The 19,128-nt window shown below is 35.4% G+C and overlaps 1 protein-coding gene across 2 annotated transcripts; it reads right to left on the reverse strand.

Annotated features, from left to right (window-relative positions):
- Positions 1–889: 889 nt before the first annotated feature.
- On the reverse strand, positions 890–18,226 carry Pms2 (mismatch repair endonuclease PMS2). 2 transcript variants are annotated; one of them, XM_045740623.2, is made up of 12 exons: positions 17,762–18,226; positions 16,162–16,250; positions 15,203–15,362; positions 11,474–11,679; positions 11,095–11,234; positions 9,662–9,770; positions 8,050–8,140; positions 7,553–7,668; positions 6,775–6,939; positions 4,784–5,078; positions 2,558–3,549; positions 890–2,125 (listed from the first exon to the last, which is right to left on the reverse strand). In XM_045740623.2, exons 1-12 carry the CDS (start codon positions 17,778–17,780, stop codon positions 1,559–1,561), a joined length of 2,949 nt encoding a protein of 982 aa, XP_045596579.2. In that variant the 5' UTR covers positions 17,781–18,226; the 3' UTR covers positions 890–1,558. The 2 variants fall into 2 exon arrangements, with proteins under 2 accessions (XP_045596579.2, XP_069179754.1); XM_069323653.1 differs by lacking the exons at positions 15,203–15,362; positions 16,162–16,250; positions 17,762–18,226 and having other exon boundaries at positions 1,415–2,125; positions 11,095–11,230; positions 11,474–11,612.
- Positions 18,227–19,128: the final 902 nt, after the last annotated feature.

The following is a 19,128-nucleotide window of genomic DNA, read 5'->3' on the forward strand; positions in this document are numbered from 1 at the left end:
TATAGGGGGTCTTTAATATATTAAAGACCCTGACACCTAATATATTAAAGACCCTTCTTTAATATTAGGTGTCAGGTTATTATGTAAAATATTTAAGAACATATGAGTGAAGGGTATTAGAAATTATCAGAGCTTCGAATATTTGGAAATTTATTTTAATATCAGAAATAAACCATTTAAGATTGTTGATATACAAACCACCGCTTCTTAGTGAAAGTTTTCCGTGATGATTTCGCTGAACTGCATGCAGGGGTGAGCGAATGTGTGTATGGCAACTTCCATTTAAGGTTGATGTCATCAATGATGATCACATTAAGTTCTTGTATAATATTGATACGTTTAGTTATAAAAACTTCACACAAAGTATGTCTTGTTCTAACCACATGTTGGATCTGGTTATGTACTAATGATGATGATGGGATTCCGAGTGTTAAAGTTGACCCCTGATTTTACGTTGTCATACTTTCATCAACTGACTATGTCTAGTTTCAGGATTGAGAAAATTGACACTAAAGTTAAGGAAATTTCTTACATGGAGAGAAATAAACAACAAGAAAATCTCAACATTCTTTAGGTATTTCTCTTGTGATTCAATAGGCAACAAGAATATACCCAAATGGGGGTGTAATATGTGCACCTCTACTGAGATGTGAGGATGCACTTAAACTGAATGAGGATGTATGCGCTTGATCCTCTCATTGATTATTGAGGCTGCAAGTAAATCAATTAAGAATGTGTTTGATAAACCCTACTTCTTAAATGAAAGAAACTGCAGAGTTAATAACTGATTCAAAGATGGTAGAGATTAAAGTTATGCATTTAACTTTTCACTAAAACATGCCGATATGAAGATACGGAAAAGAAGACAAGGGGTACTATAAACAAAATATATAAAAAAACATTTTTAATCACTGCGGGTTACTCCAAACAACAGCCTGTTGAACCGTTATCACAGTCGAGCCTGGCCTCAGGCTGGGCTCGGGAGTAGAAGAACTCCCAGAACCCTCTCCAGGTGTTCCTTTAAACTGCTTAAATAAAAGACCATTGGGTCAGTTATTATGTGCCTCTGTAACCTTTCCGTACTGCTCACAGGATGGGCTTGGTGTACATAATACCTGTACTGTTTAGCTATTAAATAAAAAATAGTCATAGCCTTCAAGGTACTGTATTGAGAAATGAAATTACAGTACTATACATGTACATTATTTTGTTTAAAAATAGACTATGGGAATTATACAAGATTTTCATTTAAATATACAAATGTAAGTACTGTACTGTACAGTACAGTATTTTAATTCATTTATTCATAATTATCTTCAGTTATACAATTATCACTTAGGATTCTATATTTGATGTCTCACTGAACACATTACAATTTATGGTTCTGTTTTAATACAGGTACTGTATTATTCAGTATACATAAACTTATCTGGCTTCATGCATCTGTTATACCTTATAAAATTTGATACAGAATATATATACAAAAATTAATCTGAAATACAATTTTAGAAGGTATTTGGTTGAATTATTCTTAAATTCTTAAAAACCCTTCCACCTATCATCTTGGAGCTGCTATTATATCAAGGTTGATAAGATGTCTCATTGTCGGTCTTCCATGTGGGCAGTTCCATGGCTGCTCAATTTCACCCATATGGCAGACAAGCTTTTGCATCTGTGTATGGGTTAGCGCAGTACCAATCATAACAGATTTCCGACATGCCCTCGATGCAAACATGGCCTGTACACGTGATGGCCGACACATGATACCAGGTGCATCCGAAAGCATGAAAATAAGCTCCTCAATGTCTTCCCTTCCAAATTCCCATCCACGGCTGAAAGGCATCGATACGAGGGCGACCCTACGACCAACAGGCTTGTCCTCTTCCACCTTGAATTCAAATCCATTCTTCTTGAAGATTTCGATGTTATCGAGCAATATTGACTCATTCACTGCAGTTAGCTCAAGTGTTTGAGGAATGATGAGTCGTTGATTCTGTAGAGTGCATGTTTGCTGGAGAATCTCAAAATTGTACTTCTCATCCGTAGCGTGTTGATCAACAATAAACAAGTCGGAACCGAGACACACAATGATGAAACCTAAATTGAACTGGCCTAAAATTTTCATCTGAAAAAAAGAAAGAACACTACTGTATTATGTTTGACATTTATTCATAACGTATTCTCATAATAAATAATACAAACTGAAAAACTAGGTACAGTATGTAACATGTTTTTTTTTCCAAAAAGTAGAATATAAACTAAGTCATATACTGTACTGTATATCATTCATCAATAAATAGCACATACCCATTTTATACATTTCAATGTAAACAAATTTGTATTATAAACAAATATTAAAGAGAACTATGAAATGATCAAGAAAGAACACATCTCACATTGGTAATAGCAAGCTGTATTACTATGATGCAAAATGATTGCACAAGTTGGGTAATGCACATCACACATGCAACTCTTCCTGAATGAATGACCTATTTTGAAGGCTGAAAGTCTAAAGTGTATGTTATTAATTGTAATTTGTACCAATAAGTACACATACCTTTGCAAACATATCTTTTGAAATCTCTTTTCTGAGCTCATCTTCAGCGGCAGCATTATCCATGGGGTTTATTGCAGCACGAAACTTGCGTATAATATCTTCGTGTGCAGCCTTTGCCTTTGAAGCACTGATTCTTGCCCTCAATGTTTCTAAACTGAAGATGATCTGCTTTGACTTTCTCTTACCTGTAAATTCACTTGCATTATAGTCTTCACACAGCATTACTTTTCTGGAGGGGAGTTCAGTGTTATGTATGTCTTCCTTAGGAGTTTCTAAATCTTCAGCATCTTTTGGAGCTAAGTCTTCAAATACTATCTCCACCTCCTCACATTTATCATTGGTGTGTTCATTTGATAAATGACTGCATTTGGCAGATACATTTTTTCCTCCATTAATCCCAGATTTTTTAGCAAGAAGATTGCTCAAGAACTCATTTGTAGCATTATGAGCCTTTTTGCTCATTAAAGATGTTGGTAGTGACCGAGAAAATGTTGACATTTTTTTAAGTACAGAAATTCCATTTAAATTTGTTCTAGTATTATTGGAAAGACATTCAGATTTTGGCTCATTTTTTTCTAATTCATTATTGTTAGTATTATGATTATGGTTATCGGCATCAGATTGCCAATGACTCTCATCAGGTCCTTTAGAGTTGGACAAATCATTCAAGTCTTGGGTATTGGGAAAATCCAGAGAATTTTCCAAATTATCCTGAGTATTACCCTGACAAGCAACAGGCACTTCATCACTCATTTCCATCTCAACAGATTCAAGACGGTTTTCCTTCTCCTCCAACCCCATGTCATGCACACTATCCTCCTCCTCCTCCTCCACGGTCTCCTCCGTCCTGTCTTCAGAGGCCCACTGGTCTGACAGTGGTTGAATGCCCTCTAGACTTGAAGTAGCTGCTAGAGCTGCTGATGTCTCATCACAACTGCCAACATCGGCTTCTTCCAATTTACTTTTCTTCAGGAATGATGTCAACTTTGGTTCTGTTCAAAAAAATAATCATATTCATCTTAATTTACCTTGTGTTTGTTAAAATGAAAATGAACATAAAAGTTACGGTGCATTATTCTAAGCAACACAAAGAATGTGTGATTCCATCAATAAAAAATGAAACGTAGCTAATAAGTCTTCATTTTATCAATTATTTCATTACTCATATAATGCCTCATTCTATCACTGCAGTAAGTATACAAAATATACAAACCATTATTATTATAGTTAATGTTCTATTTAGATTTATAAACAGCATAACATAAATAAAATGGTTAAAATATCGAAATTTTTTAACAAATAAAAGTATTTAGGTTAGCATAATATGCTTAGCCGGAAAGTTGAAACCTTTATTTTTCTAAGCCTATGTTTAAGATTTATAAAACATTCAGGAAGAGGTCTGATTAACATTAGTATTTCATTGATAATTCTCAAATCTTAAACTTAGTGAACATTAAAAATGGTTAAGTATATTATAGGAAAGATTAATTCAATTTTCAATGATGTTCAATGAGCATGATATATTACAAACAATTTAACTTAGGTTATTAAGTTACTTAAGTTATTTAACTTAACTCTTGGAATATTTTTTTAATGAAAAACATAAAAGTGAGCATTTGAGCTGTAAATAAATGATGTGATTGTACAGTAAGTATAAATTGCATGAACTGTATATATTATTATTTTAGTAATGGTAATGTCTTCTCATAGACATAACAACAAAGGATAAAAACCCACACTTGTGTATTTGTGAAATTTATGTAAGGAATAAATTTGATGGATTAGACGTTGAGATGTACGTTTTATCCTAATCACACCCTCAGACCTTGATAAAGCACTCAGGAGAGTGCAAAAGACTTGGTGTAAATTCCTTACATAAATTTCACAAATACACAAGTGTGGGTTTTATCCTATATTATTATTATTATTATTATTATCATTATACAGGTACTGTATTACAAAGCATAATTTATGACCTGAGGTTTGGAAACTTCTCGGCCAATTTCACGAGTACTAATCTCAGCTGTGTTTTAAGTAAACAAGTACAGTAAATACACACTATCAGAGACCCTTATCATTATTCACTGCATATATGCTAGGTTGAGTCACAAGAAAAGGCTCAAACCTCCTCTCACCACCCTGAAGCTTCCAATACCAAGTCTGCTCTGCATAAGATTGTTTAAACGACATCGTGTAAGATCTGACCTTCGCGTTAGGTTAACTTACGTTTGTTGTTTGGGCTGCTGTTGGAGGAGAAACCGTAAGAGAGAGAACGCTTGAGACCACCTTGAGACGGTGGGAATACCTCGGATGTTGGTGATCCCAGAGGTCTGTGGCCAAACCTCTGACTAAGAGCAGACACTTTTCCAGTACTGGCCATAGTTGAGGCCAATGGACTGGCAACAGCAGGTTTTGGACTGCCATAGGCATTGTTGAAAGAGTTACTAAGTGGTGAGCTCATGGATGTATTCTGCATACTGTATGAAGAAGGGATGTTCTCGTAAAGCCGAATCAAGGATGTCTGAAAGATAAAAATATTGAAAGCTTTTTTTAGCCATTATGCAGTAATAGTGTCTAGATGGTTTGCAAAAACAGTTCTCTATTCCCAATTCAAACATTGCTGTAAATTCTGAAATGTGAATATTACATGATCCTTGCATATGAAAAACATTATATTTCAGCTACAAAAATGTGCAAACAATATCACCATCATGAACCAAATAGGCCATAATCAATACACTTTCACACACTTACTTTCATTCTCACCTTTCTATCTGATTTAGAACTTGTTTTAGATATCTAAGCCTGGCCCCCCTTTTATACAGCTTTAGCAAAAATCACAGTAACGTGATGCATCAATGAGAAAATAAGTAGGAGCCATGAGGAGGATTCGAACCTGCACACTGGGCACTCCCAAGCACTAAATTTTAGCAACTAAATTTCTACATGCCAGTTCATATGCAGACGATGAGTCACAATCAACTTGAGAATGGTCCAGGACGGAGCGAAACGTCGTCGTCCCTTCACTTTCTACATGTGTGTGGTCTGGTCAACATGCCAGTACATTACGTCATATTATCTTGATTGTTAATATTTCCAAGTTCCTTACATCTACGGAGTTCTTAACAACTATGCTTTTATGGTATAACATGAATCTCTCGCTTCCGACGTCTATTCACTTTAAATTATGACAACCCATGCTTTCACAATACTACCTCTTTTTTTTTTTCATTACTTTATGGAATCAATAAATGGAAAACTAATTGGACTGGCACTGGAAGTGTAACAATTGGTTTCCACAAAGAAAAAGGAAATCATATACTATATTCAGTAGTTAACATTCACTGTATTCTACTGTAGATGATCCTGTAGATGGTCTATTGTATTCAGTAGATGGTCCTCAATCTATGTGAGGGATGCATTAAGAGGAAATCTTGTGCAGTGAATCTGTTAAATGTAAATTTAACTATTTATTAAGAAAATCGGGTTACACTTCAGACATCCAAAAGTCCCCTTTTTGTTCTAAAAATCTCTAATACAGTGCACATAAATGAACATTATTAATAAATAATTCAACTTTTTTTTTTTCAAGCCTCAAATACAGTACTGCATGTACAAAACAAATTGCAGAATTGCATGTATGTAATTACAAAGAAATGCATTAAATACAAAAATACTGTCTCTATAGTCACACAGGCAGAGGGAGGTATTTGTTTGTAGAAAACCAAAACAATGTTTCTATTATGTGAATATTGTGCACCGGTTAATTACAGGCAAATCCATTCTTGCACAGTTAGAATTTTGGTGTTAAAAACAAAATCGTACTGATCCAAATTCATGATATACAAACTTGTACAGAGCATGAGCCACCTGTATCTTATCTTGACGTTATCGTGAGATGATTTCGGGGCTTTAGTGTCCCCAATGCCCGGTCCTCGACCAGGCCTCCACCCCCCAGGAAGCAGCCCGTTACAGCTGACTAACACCCGGGTACCTATTTTACTGCTAGGTAACAGGGGCATAGGGTGAAAGAAACTCTGCCTATTGTTTCTCGCCGGCGCCTGGGATCGAACCCCAGGATCACAAGTCCAGCGTGCTGTCCGCTCGGCCGACCGGCTCCCCGGTCGTCCGAGCGTATACTTATATACTCAAAGAATATTCCTAAGGCTTGTATTTCCCATAAACTATCACACAATACTAACCAATGTTCAACTAACCTTAATGGTCGCTAATAGGAGCTTTTCGTTGTTGATGAGAATTTGACGCTTGTCAGGGGTGACATTGATGTCAACATCATCCTCCTTGAGTCGTATATTCAGCACTACACAAGGGAATTGGTGGCGGTTGTAGTGATGGTATACTTCATTAACTACTTTTGTCACCTGTAAACAAGTTAAAAGATCTGAGGCTTATCACACAATAAATATACTATACAGTATCTCACTTGCAAATACAGTAATGTATATAAAGGACTAGAGTGGTATTTGGCCAGAAAATGTATATGGAGAATAACTTTTATGGATTTTTAAATAGTTTATATTTTTACCGAATTGGTTGAATTTTCTGTGTTTATCTTCAACAATACAGTACAGAATTGAAAATATTACCATATGTTTGACAGATATTTGAATAATTTGGATAAAAAATTATCCCAATTACAATCATGCAAAAAAATTCTGAAGGCCATTTTTGTTTATATTTGAGATGTTATGCCGACCTATTTTCTTTTGTTAATTCTGCTTTGGACAGCTGAGACCATTGTATTATAGAAAAACTAAATATCACAGTAATGAAGGTTGTCTCATATTACTTAATGTTATAAAATGAATTTGTGACAGAAAATAAAAATTTATCACACTTGCAGTTACAATAACATGCTTTCGATTTCAAAATGCTTTTACAAGGAAGTATTTTAGCATGGAAAATCTCTGAATTTTCATTAGCCTCTGGCCTCTGGCCACATTAGGCGTCTCCTGAGAGAGATCCAGTACTCACTCTAGCTGGGTCACACGGTCGGGAATTGATGAAGTAGAATTGACGATCAGCTGCTGAGCGTCCCTGACCATGGGCACACGATGATACGTATCCTTCCAAAGTGAACAGTGTGTTCTCTGTGTATGTGTAGATTACCGTTATAAAATGTTTATACACCTGTATTCGCATTCACCAAAATACTTTAAGTTGGAATGAAGTGAGTCCATACATATACAATATATACAGTATATCATGGTAGCATAAGGACATTCTGGGATCTTGCATTGACCGACCTAATCTGTTAAAACTGCTGTGTGAAACTAATGGCTTTATACAATAAACAATAATCCCTTTACCCATTACGTAACCACTTTAATTTGTACCTACTGTCTGAATAAATAATAATAATTATTATTATTATCATTATTATTAAAATATAAACAAATTAATCAGGCTAGTTATGAGAACAAAGCCATTGCTACTTGACTTGATATCAGTGAGAATGTGCTCCAACATACCCTGGGTAGCTACAATGTCTGAGTCCACTCCATACTCTGCTAATACATCAGATGAGGCACTTTCTTGCTGCAACTCTAGCAAACTGGAAACCTTAGCAACAATAACAAATTCCTTGTGATTAATATAGTCTTATCAACAGATGGTTTTGGCACATATTTATAAAATACTTACAATTGAATTAAATATAAAGTATATGTTAGCTATCTATTTTTTTCACTCTACTTCTAGGTAATTAGGGTTGAAAAGCTAAATAGTTTTAAGTGAAAAATACATCCAAAATAACCAAGAGAGACATTATATATTACTAATAAAGTGCAGTACAGTAATATCAATAAGCATTCCTCCTTGCCCCAGTCATTATTACTCTAGTGACTGAATACTGTTCTGCCTGTCTCTTCATGAATCATGACTATGAAAACTGGTTCGTACTTTCAGGAGCACCTGAATGACACAGCCATAGTTTTTCCAACCCGTTCTCGCAAATTTAATAAGTCAATATTGACTTATTAAATATGTGCATAGGTGACATACTTAACATAATAGATACCCTTAAAAAGATTCATAGAAAACACCGACCTTACCTAACCTACTTAGTATGTTAAGATAAGCATCTTATTGCTTCGTAATTACAATTATTACCTAACCTATAATAGGTATAGGTTAAGTAATAATTGTAATTACGAAGCAATAAGATGCTTATCTTAAGATACTAACAAGGTTAGGTAAGGTCGGTGTTTTCTATGAATCTTTTTAAGGGTAACTATTATGTTTTGTATATCACCTATGCACGTAGTTAATAAGGCAATATTGACTTTACGAATTTGCGAGAACGGGTTGAGTTTTTCACACCACAATTCTTTAAATCTGTAGCCACTGCCATATACTCCTGGCATACCATACATGCATTGCATCAGTTTCTCATTTTCCCACTTCAGTATTTAAACTTTTCATAACTGATTACAATTTTTGGTATTGTGCCAATCTCACTCTAAGCAGTTCCAATTTATTTTCATTTTCATTCTATTATCACACTGAATTTATGCAATTAAAACATACTTAACTCTAACTTGAATTTTGCTAACAAACACAATGAACTGTGCCACGAGAAGTCATTCACCGCTACATACCACATTCACCCTTCCAAGCACCGCTTCACATAATGCACGTCAAACATCCCGTCCTTAAAAAACATTAATCACGTCCATCCTCCTTTCGTCTTCATTTAGCCCCTAAACCTTCCACACTGTCATACAAGCCTGCCTATGTTTCTAAGGGGTCAAAGGCAGGTATGAGTTTTAGATATGATTTTGCTTTTGCTTTTCATAACGAAGGATACAGAAAATAGGCTTTGAGCCCAATCATCCCCACCCTTGTGTTGTGGGACTGCTTTCCTTACACAATGGTGGGATGAGCTCCTTGCATCACAAAGCCACCCATTTTCCTATTTTTGTCCGCTCTTCTCTAACATTATAGAAACACATAATTATTCTCTATGTTATTCCTAATTGTTAGAATAGCAATCCAAAGAGCTAAGCTGGAGATAATTCCTTGAAAGTAATGTTCAATTTGTTGTTACTTTATTGAAATTATTTGTTTAGTTTAAATAATTACCTGTTTGACTCCAAAAATTGAAGAGATGTTTTCCTTTACAGTTGAATGTCCACTAGTTGACACAACAATACTTTTCTTGCCCTTATCAGTATGATTTGTGCATGTTATCCTGTTTGAAAAATAAGTGTGTGCATCATGCAAAATAGATAATTAAATTTTTTCATCTACTGTATATAAGAACCTTGCTCTTATCTGTGACTTATGGTGCTAAAGAGCCATACTGGCTTAGTGCCTCAAGAAATCACTGCCTCTGGTTACACGGGTCATGATCTTGGCATGACTTAACCTAACTCTATCACTTGAAGACAAGATAAAGTGAGGACAGGTGGCGATAACTGAATAAAAACAAACAAGGCTCACAAAAAAAAAACAGAAAAAAATTGCATGTCATTAATACACAAGATCCAGAGGCCAATTGAATCATGAATGTATCCAGTGTGATGCCACAACCAGCCAAACCCACAATGATCATGCACAGCCCAATGCCTGGACCATGTTTCCAGGGCACTCATGAGAGGAAGGATCAACTCAAAGAGGAGAAAAATCCTGCTGAACACTACCAAACTAGCAGAAGAAAAATCTGCTGACGATAATTTTGGTAAGAGTTCGCGTCCTGTAAAGAGAGTGGGTACGTTGTTCATGTGAAAGGTTCACCTAAAGCAATGGTCAATAACACTTAAAAATATTTTATTATGAATCAGCTCAAGAGCTGATTGCAGAAACACCACTAATGGAGAAGAGAAGGAATGAGTGAGGAGGAATCTATGTGTCCTGTTTGACACAGAGAGCCATCACTGGGCAGCAGGTAAAGGTAGTGACCAGGTGTTCAACTTGCAGTTAGTAGTTAGCATTAGCAAAGTAATACTTGGCAATCTCTGATTCCAGGTACTTCTTGGTGGAGGTTCTTTGAGAGTAGAGGAATAAATCATATAACAGTCATTCAGGGCTGGATTGAGTAATCTCCAGTGATCCCTTCCCCCATATATGTGGTTTAACCCTTAAGACCGCTAAGCTATGTAAATGTCCTACATCCAAGTGCGGTTAAAAAAGAAATACGTGTAATGAAAATCCATAACGATCAACTGAAAATGGCAACTTGAGCACAGTTGCCATTTGCAAGGAAATTGCAGATAATAATCGGAGCCATGTACAGGTTAAAAAGAAGCCCATTAAATTTGTCAAGATGGAGGTCACACTGACCCCTCGTTGGAGTGTGCCGAGTCCTAGAGAGTGACACCTGTCAAAGGAAGTGACCGAGTAGTGCAAGCTAAGAGAGATGCATTGCTTATCTACGCAAACCCAAACATAGAAGTATGATATGTGAATTTCTGCAGACAAAGGAGGCCAATGTTACATTCCTCTTTCACATTTTTTTTAAGAGCAATTGCTTTCATGTACACTTACTAGTGTCATAGTAATCTAAGAAAGCATACCTGACTTCAGTAGATATTAAACAGTAAGAGTAGAGCACTTGGACCATTTTACTGAATTCTTTCTTGATATTGCGATGAAACTCCTTGTGTCGCACTGGCAGGGTAGAGAAGAGTCCTTGTAGTGAGACTGTTGTGCCTACCTGGCGAAAGAGGGGGGAAGGGGGGATTTCCTGGTTAAGAATACTGTAGGCATAAAGTGAAAACTAGAGAATTAATTTCAACTATGAATATTTCAATTATGTATATTAATTAGTTTCATACCAAATGCTGATTAATACTGTATATATAAATTTTTATACAGTATACTGTAATAATTTTATCATTTATCATTTAGTGTGTAGTAATCCAATTACTTGTACTGTATTAATATTCCATTAACCTGTCTCGATACTGGAGTTCTGGTAACAAGTTTGCCATTATGATCGTACACCAACTTTGTTCCGACCTCTTGACTGGTATGGCGTGTTGTGACAGTGAGGTCACTGAGTGCACACAGTGAACTGAGAGCCTCACCACGAAAACCATATGTCTTCACTCCGACTAGGTCCCCAAAATCTTGAATCTTTGAAGTATGGTGTTTTAAGGCTATAGATGATAAGATAATGAAAAAAAAGAGAGATACATAATGTGACCATGTATCCTATGTCAATTTTTGTTTCGTTTTTAACAGGAAAGCCAAAATAAATCCATGTATCAAATGAAATTGTACAGTATGAAAACCTGCAATGTTGAGAAGTGGTATAAACTGTAAATACCTGTGCACCTGTACTATCATTCATGTACACGACAGTAAAGGGAAGTAAATGAAGGAGTAAAATAGTTTGATTATAAATGTAACAGTAAAAATTATAAATGTAGCTTAAACGACGTGAGGGATAACTAGAGGAATGTTTATGAGGGTCAGATCAATATGCAGTGCTCTACAAAACTAGGTCTTCTCACTTAATGTCACATTTTTAAAGACCAATTCATTAAAAACTAAACATTTGTAAAAAATTAAGAACTGTAAAGTTGACATGTTCTATGCATTGGCCTCAATTGATAAGGTTGATTGCATGGGATTGTATGTTTCGGGTTAGGTGAAATGGCTTCATTCTTACAGAGTGGCAAGTTGAAAGCACAGGATGAAGTGGGATGTGGATCATCAGAGTGCAGCAAATGTCTAAGCATAAGGAAGTTGGAGAAAGGAAGAAAGTCAAAATAGGTCAAGAAGATTAATTAAAATATTAGACAATAAAATGGATAATGACAATATAAGATAATGAAAGCTGTAAATGTGTGCTTATGAGTTAGTAAATGGGAGGGAAGAGAGACTGCATGGTTCAGTGAAAATGTCAGTGAGGCCGTTTAGAAGAGCGATGCAGGAAAAAATATCATTGCAAAATGATGTGCTAAATGATGTAAGATACGTCAAATGAAATGCAATAATTGTTATGAGATTGTAAGGAATATGGCTAGGGTGGACAAAAACTGTAAAAGATAAAGCATGATAATTAATGGAGTTAAGGTGCAGGAAGCACTTTGTTGATAGAGGTACACATGCTACCAAAAGTTAAGAGGGTAGACACACACCTTTGTATAGATAGAATAAGTACAGAAATGATTTCTCAATGTCAGGGACAGAAAGCCTGTTAGGCCAACAACTGACCTCTCCCAGAATGCAACCAACAGCAGTTGACTAACTCTCTGGCTATCTGTTTACTTTTAGGTTTGAGAGGTACCAGGTGTAAGGGAATGTGCATAACATTGCCCAGCAATCAAACCTGGGACCATTCAGTAGGGAGCAAACTGTGCTTGAACTGGTGATGGACTTAAGGGCTATCAACCTCTAGAGGGTTATTATGGCTACCACAATAACTTACTGATCAACCCGCAAGTATACATAGTTTAGAAATTCTTTTAAGAAATTTTCAAAGTTGGGGTGGGCACAAGACAGTACCTGTATTATGTAATGTCTTCCTGGCTTGTTAAATAGGGATGGATGGTACAGTTAGGGATGTAAAGGCAAGTACACATGAAGTGGAACAGTTATTGACACGTCTATATATGCAGATGTAGTTACCTTTGCTGAAAGTGAGAAGGAATTGTAAAACGATTGAATAATTTTCATAGCGTTTGCAAGAGCAGCTGAAGGTCAATGTAAAAAAAAAAGTTTGGATTATGGTATTTGAGAGATGGTAATGGAACGTTGTGAAATTTGTAAATCTTCATATGTAGCAGGACAGCAATTTGAACTTGGATAAAAGTAGGGAAGAAATATTGAAAGAGGTAATAATTTTGGGATGGTATTATATAAATATGGAAGGCAAAATAAGAGTGAGTATCATAGTTTGAGAGGCAAATATTATAATGAAGGAACGTTAGTACAGGAGTCAAAAAATGAAATACTGTACTACTATATACATCCAGCCCTGAGATATATGTGAAATTTGGGTATGGAAAAAGGCAGTGCGCTTAAGAGTTCAGACAGTGGAAATGAGCGGTGAGAAAAGCAGCTTGTGCAAGTATGGGTACAGTATTACAATGAGGAAGTATAAGAGATGTGGTATGAGTGAAAAGTGTCAATATTATATGTTGAGTAGTAGAGTGGGGAATATGTAACACTTAGCTGGCATGGATATGTTTGTAGGATGACATTTGCTGCCAAGACAACATTATATGGCAGAGGCCAATGACCAGTGTCTGAAGTGACGTGTAGACAAATATATAAATGAGAGTAGTGGAAGAGATTAAGAGAGCTTGAAAGAATGAAATGGTTTGTGTGGTGATGGAGGAAGCGAGACATTGAGAATATAACTTATCAATCTATATAAAAATGTAAAGGCTTCCTCATTTCAATTTAAAATGTCTTAAGCAGTAATTCACCCACATGCCATCAGTGAACCAAAAATCATTTACCAGATCTTTTGGCTTCATCAATTTTATTCATACTACTCAAAGCCCTTAGTAATAAATCTGCAGCTCAATCTTCCTTCACACACATTTATTAAAAGTCAAAAGAACAAAAGTTTTATACACAATATACATACATACTGTATATTTATGTAACATATACAGAAGTATTACAGGACATTTCAGATTGACAAAGAAAACATCAAAATTTTCTTCTAATTCAAAGCTTGCATATACTGTACCTAAGTATTAATAACAATAAGTGATAAGGGAAAAAAAATATAAAATATATATAAATAATAATGCAGTACAGTAATCTGTATTTACTGTATCACCATAAACTTTTTACCAATAAACTTTTTACCAATCAACATGGGATGGCTGAAGTGTTACATGGGGCACCCTGTGTAATTACTAGTAATCTCCTCACAAAAGGCTCAGGGGTTCAAATCCTCGGCAGGGTGGGACAACTGAACACGCCATTCTATTCACCCGAGCATCCACCAAATTTCCAACAATTTGCAAATCATATTCAGAGGGAAACCATAGTGCTAAATAAATGTAACCAGTTCCAGAATTTTACTCAAGGCCTAAATCCCAATTTTTTGTTTTGTTTCATCATTTACAATCATCTTCATTCACCCACAAAGGCTTTGAAAATGTGTAAATTGTAACGGAAAGAAATGCAATAAATTTGGGCCAGAACAATCTGGCAGAAAAATTAACATTAAGTAATATCAGGCAACACTACACATCTGCATCTGAAGGTTCTTTTATTTTAAATACACTCTCGCATCTCAGAATATCATGCAGCATACTAAAGGTAAACTGAACCTTAAATAACAAAAGTAAATAAGTTTTCCTTTATACATAATATTTTTATCTAACACCTTGCTTCCTCTGGCAACTCTTCTAGTCGGTAGCCACATGTTTAGACTTGGGAAAGACCATAGTAAATACAGGTTTGGAAACGGTTGTCGATTTGTGGAACAGATTACTGAGTAACACAATGGAAATGGGATCACGCGATTGTTTCACATTAGACATGTACATACAGTATATGAATGAGTCTGAGTGGATGTAAATAGGAGCTGCCTCATATATAGTTCAGGAGGCCTTCTACAGTTAACTTAATTCGTACATTCTTATCACCTAAAGACATATGCAAATATTTTATTAAAATTAAAATATGTGTCATATTACGAATTTTACATACTCAGGCCTTCAAAATCCCGTTCTTCAACTCCCTTTCCATTATCAGAGACTTCCAGGAGCGTGGTTCCATGATAACGAAGACGCACCTCCACACTGGTAGCACCGGCATCTAGACCATTTTCAACCAGCTCTTTGACAGCCGTTGCGAGTGTTAACACAACCTGCAAAGTTTGAACTTTTTACCAACAAATAGTTTTAATTACATACCAGACTGACTTCTAATGAAAATACGCTCATTTCAAATAACGCATCTGTTATTCAATGGGGTAATATTTGTGAATACAGTATGTAGTTGTGTATAGTACTTTTTTATGGCTAATTGGAAGGATTTTAGAAATAAAAAAAATCATGTCCGAACTTATACCACATTTTTTTCCCCCTTATGCAATATCCTGCTTTTACAAGGACATGGCTAAACAATAGCCATGCTGGTTTGACTCATTTCCCTAGGCAGTGGGTGAATTCTCTAGCTCTGACCTCCAGAAGGTTCATTCAACTGTTTTCAAAAACCTTTCTATAAATTCATTACATTATACAGAACAGTACATTATTAAAGTACAGTATACATAAGAACATTTTCCAAGATCTACCATTAAGTTGTAGTGCAAATAATATCATTAGAAATTAAATGTGAAGACTTTCTGAATTGGACAGTGTCACAGTAGTCTGTGCAGTCAGGTCAAAGCCGAAAAATTCAAGGTTCAATTCCTGTGGAGAACAGATGCATTTTGGCAAAGTTTCCTCTCACCAGATGCCTCTGTAAATCCAGCAGTAAATCGGTACCTGAGAATTAGAAAATTGTTGTGGGTTACATCTCGGAAAGGTCAATATTAGGCCGGGGTGGGGGGGGGGGGGGGGGTGGACCTCAATAAGCACAACAGACTTTCTATCTGCAATTATGGGATACCAATATTTGTAACTTCATTCCTATTACCTTATGCTTAATTATAACCCACTCACTTGGCCAGAACAAATGCGGTGAACAGTAGTCTTGTCAATAGGTTTAATCGACTTGGCTACATCCGAGGTGCTCGTGGCCTCATCAGCCTCTGAAATAAAACAGCATGAATAGTAATTTTATTTGAGCCTGGTTGCACTGTTAATCATTCTGCCATCAAATCTAGCAATGTATGTCACCATAAAAAAATTGAGCAGTACCTGACAGAGGGTAAATGCATAAGATACAAACAGGTTGTAATAATGAACAAATCCACAGGGGCCGTGACGAGGATTCGAACAAGTTCGAATCCACGGCCATTGTGGATTTGTTCATTTGATGCATCACGCAATTGTGATTTCTGTGTGTAAGGTTGTAATAATAAAACTAAATACAGTACTGTGCGTGTGAATGAATTGTGTAAAGATTTGAGTGGGTTTAACATTTCACCAGGCAAGTTAGGTGAAGCCTGATTCTTAAGGAATTGTTTTGAAGGAAGCCTGGCTGAAATTTATTATAATCATATTATTTTCATATCCAAATATTTATAAATTCTGTGTTTAGTAACTGCATTATCACTGGAAATTTATAAAATAGTGACATCCTCAAATAATGAACTAATATGCTAGATTATGGTACTGTACAAGGAAATAAAATAAAATGGCTTAACCTAATCCCAAGCTGTGTATTTTCTCTGAAAATACACTATTAAGTTAGGCTAATATAGAATGAATAAAACTGTAGGCTACAATTAGCAGCCATCTGTGATACTTCACAGGTTATGCTACATTATGTATCAAATAGTACATACATTGTATATGTACCACATAATTCATTTTATTGGGGACAGGCAGCTTGTGTATATATACATATTGGGCTTATTATTAGTCCCCCCAATAATTGAACTATTGACCCTCCCCAAGACGCAACCCTACAATAGAGGCATTATGTAATAGGAAACTTGCCCAACCATTTCTGTCCCACCCAGGTATCCTAATTGCAAGTCAAGAACGAACCCGACTATACTACCTATGTCTATACTGAACAATATCCTCGTCAGTACTGTATACCTATACAAGTGATGCAGTCGTTACTTTTCTGCACGGGTATTCCTGCATGGGCCTTAAACTTAAGTGCTGTAGCTGTATAATTAGGTATCTCAATGGATAATTGGTATGCACTTCATACTGTAGGCTAAATGCAAACCTAGACAATCTTTTACTCAATCTAAATATTATGGACACATTTGAAGTAACCCCCCCTCAAGGGGTGTTGCACTCTTTAGATACAAGATGATCCAAATGCACAATGCTGCAGTGAACCTTGGAAACTAGCATTATTTTTTTTTTAACTGAAAGAGATAGTGTTCACAATAGTTAGTGATGGCTTGTGACACACTGAAGAGTTCTCCTTACTACTAGAAGCACAGCTGCTAATTAACCAATTAGCACCTAACCTAGCTTGCATAAATGAACACTAAAGCTCCACACAAAAATGGACATACAATTTAACACTACTTAACCCAACGGGTTTTTTTTTTACACACACTAAAATATATAACACAAATTATAATTATAAATTAAAATGTTTATTGTGTATTTCCCGACTAAAATAATGTACTACCTAGAGCAAGGTCTGCCATTTATTGTGTCGCGTCTTAACGATATATGCAGTGTGCTTCAAGATCTCGTCTCCAGATGACTGAACAGCTTGAAGATTAATTAATCTGCACTGTTAGTATTGCAGACAAGGTCAAGTTCAGCAGCTACCACTGTGAGTGTGTGAGTGTGTGTGTGTCAAGCTCCGGAGTCCTGAATGGACCGCCGCTGGTCCTTGTTTACAAATGTGTGGCGCCGACGGATACAAGACACTCCGTACATTGACAACATCGCACACTAATATTTTTACCACTTCGGACACCAGCTTTAGACGTTTCGCATATGTGTACGTGTTCCATATTAAAACGACAATATAATGCTATTAACAATTAAAATCTTCTATTTAACAGGCATATAGTTATTAAATGAAGTTTAGTGATGTAATAGACATAATCCGGAGTTGGTAAGGACGCCGCCCGCCAGCGTAAACACAACACACCCGAATGCCCACAAACACGATACAACGCACAAAACACAACACTTCTGTCAGTTTTTGGATAAACTCCTTTTATATTTATTATGTGAGAGTTATACATGTATAAAATGATAACTATTATAGGTAAGCGCCTAATATTTAATATTAATCAATAAAAAAGAAGTCAGAAGCCACACGCCTGTCTGTACATGTCTTTTGTGTAAAAGTATTTTGGGCGCTCATGTACTTGTGCGCTAGCTGGCGTTCACAACTGTTCTCGCCTACAAGCATTAGAATTAAACAAACATTTATTTTTTCATTTATATACAAGAAGAGAAGGCTACCCTTGAGTTTGTAATATTCATCTGATCACTGGTCTCCCATTTGGTCCTCATTGCTTTATCTTACTATTATTGAATGTCAATAACCGTATTATGCAATTTCAATTTCTTCTATTTCTTTCTTTATTATGCACCCCATACCCATCCCGTGGGCGGTGGTGTAAAGGATTAATTACTATATATAATCAAGTGCGAATAAAAACATTTATCTTTAAACATAGAGACAACAGTACATATGATAATAATAATACAGTATTTGTGTATATTTGGAAGTGCTCATTAAAAATTAAGCCCTGTGTAATTTCGATAAGGGATTTGGACAAAGTGAGCTATATTAGGTAATTAATCAGTCGAACCGTGATTGAGACTTTACATATATATTGTAATTGAGTACATATATATATATATATATATATATATATATATATATATATATATATATATATATATATATATATATATAGATATATATATATATATATATATATATATATATATATATATATAATATATATATATATATATATATATATATATATATATATATATATATATATATATATATATATAATATTG

This window comes from Procambarus clarkii, chromosome 13, assembly GCF_040958095.1.
Source record: "Procambarus clarkii isolate CNS0578487 chromosome 13, FALCON_Pclarkii_2.0, whole genome shotgun sequence".
Classification (NCBI taxonomy): Eukaryota; Metazoa; Arthropoda; class Malacostraca; order Decapoda; family Cambaridae; genus Procambarus; species Procambarus clarkii.

What these genes read in the sequence shown, in the direction of transcription:
- Pms2 (XM_045740623.2), bottom strand. An exon ending in TTAATATCTACTGAAGTCAG is followed by an intron (nt 9,771 to 11,094) that starts GTATGCTTTCTT and finishes TTTTTCAAACAG; the next exon opens with GATAACATGCACAAATCATA. An exon ending in AGACATTGTAGCTACCCAGG is followed by an intron (nt 7,669 to 8,049) that starts GTATGTTGGAGC and finishes ACACATACACAG; the next exon opens with AGAACACACTGTTCACTTTG.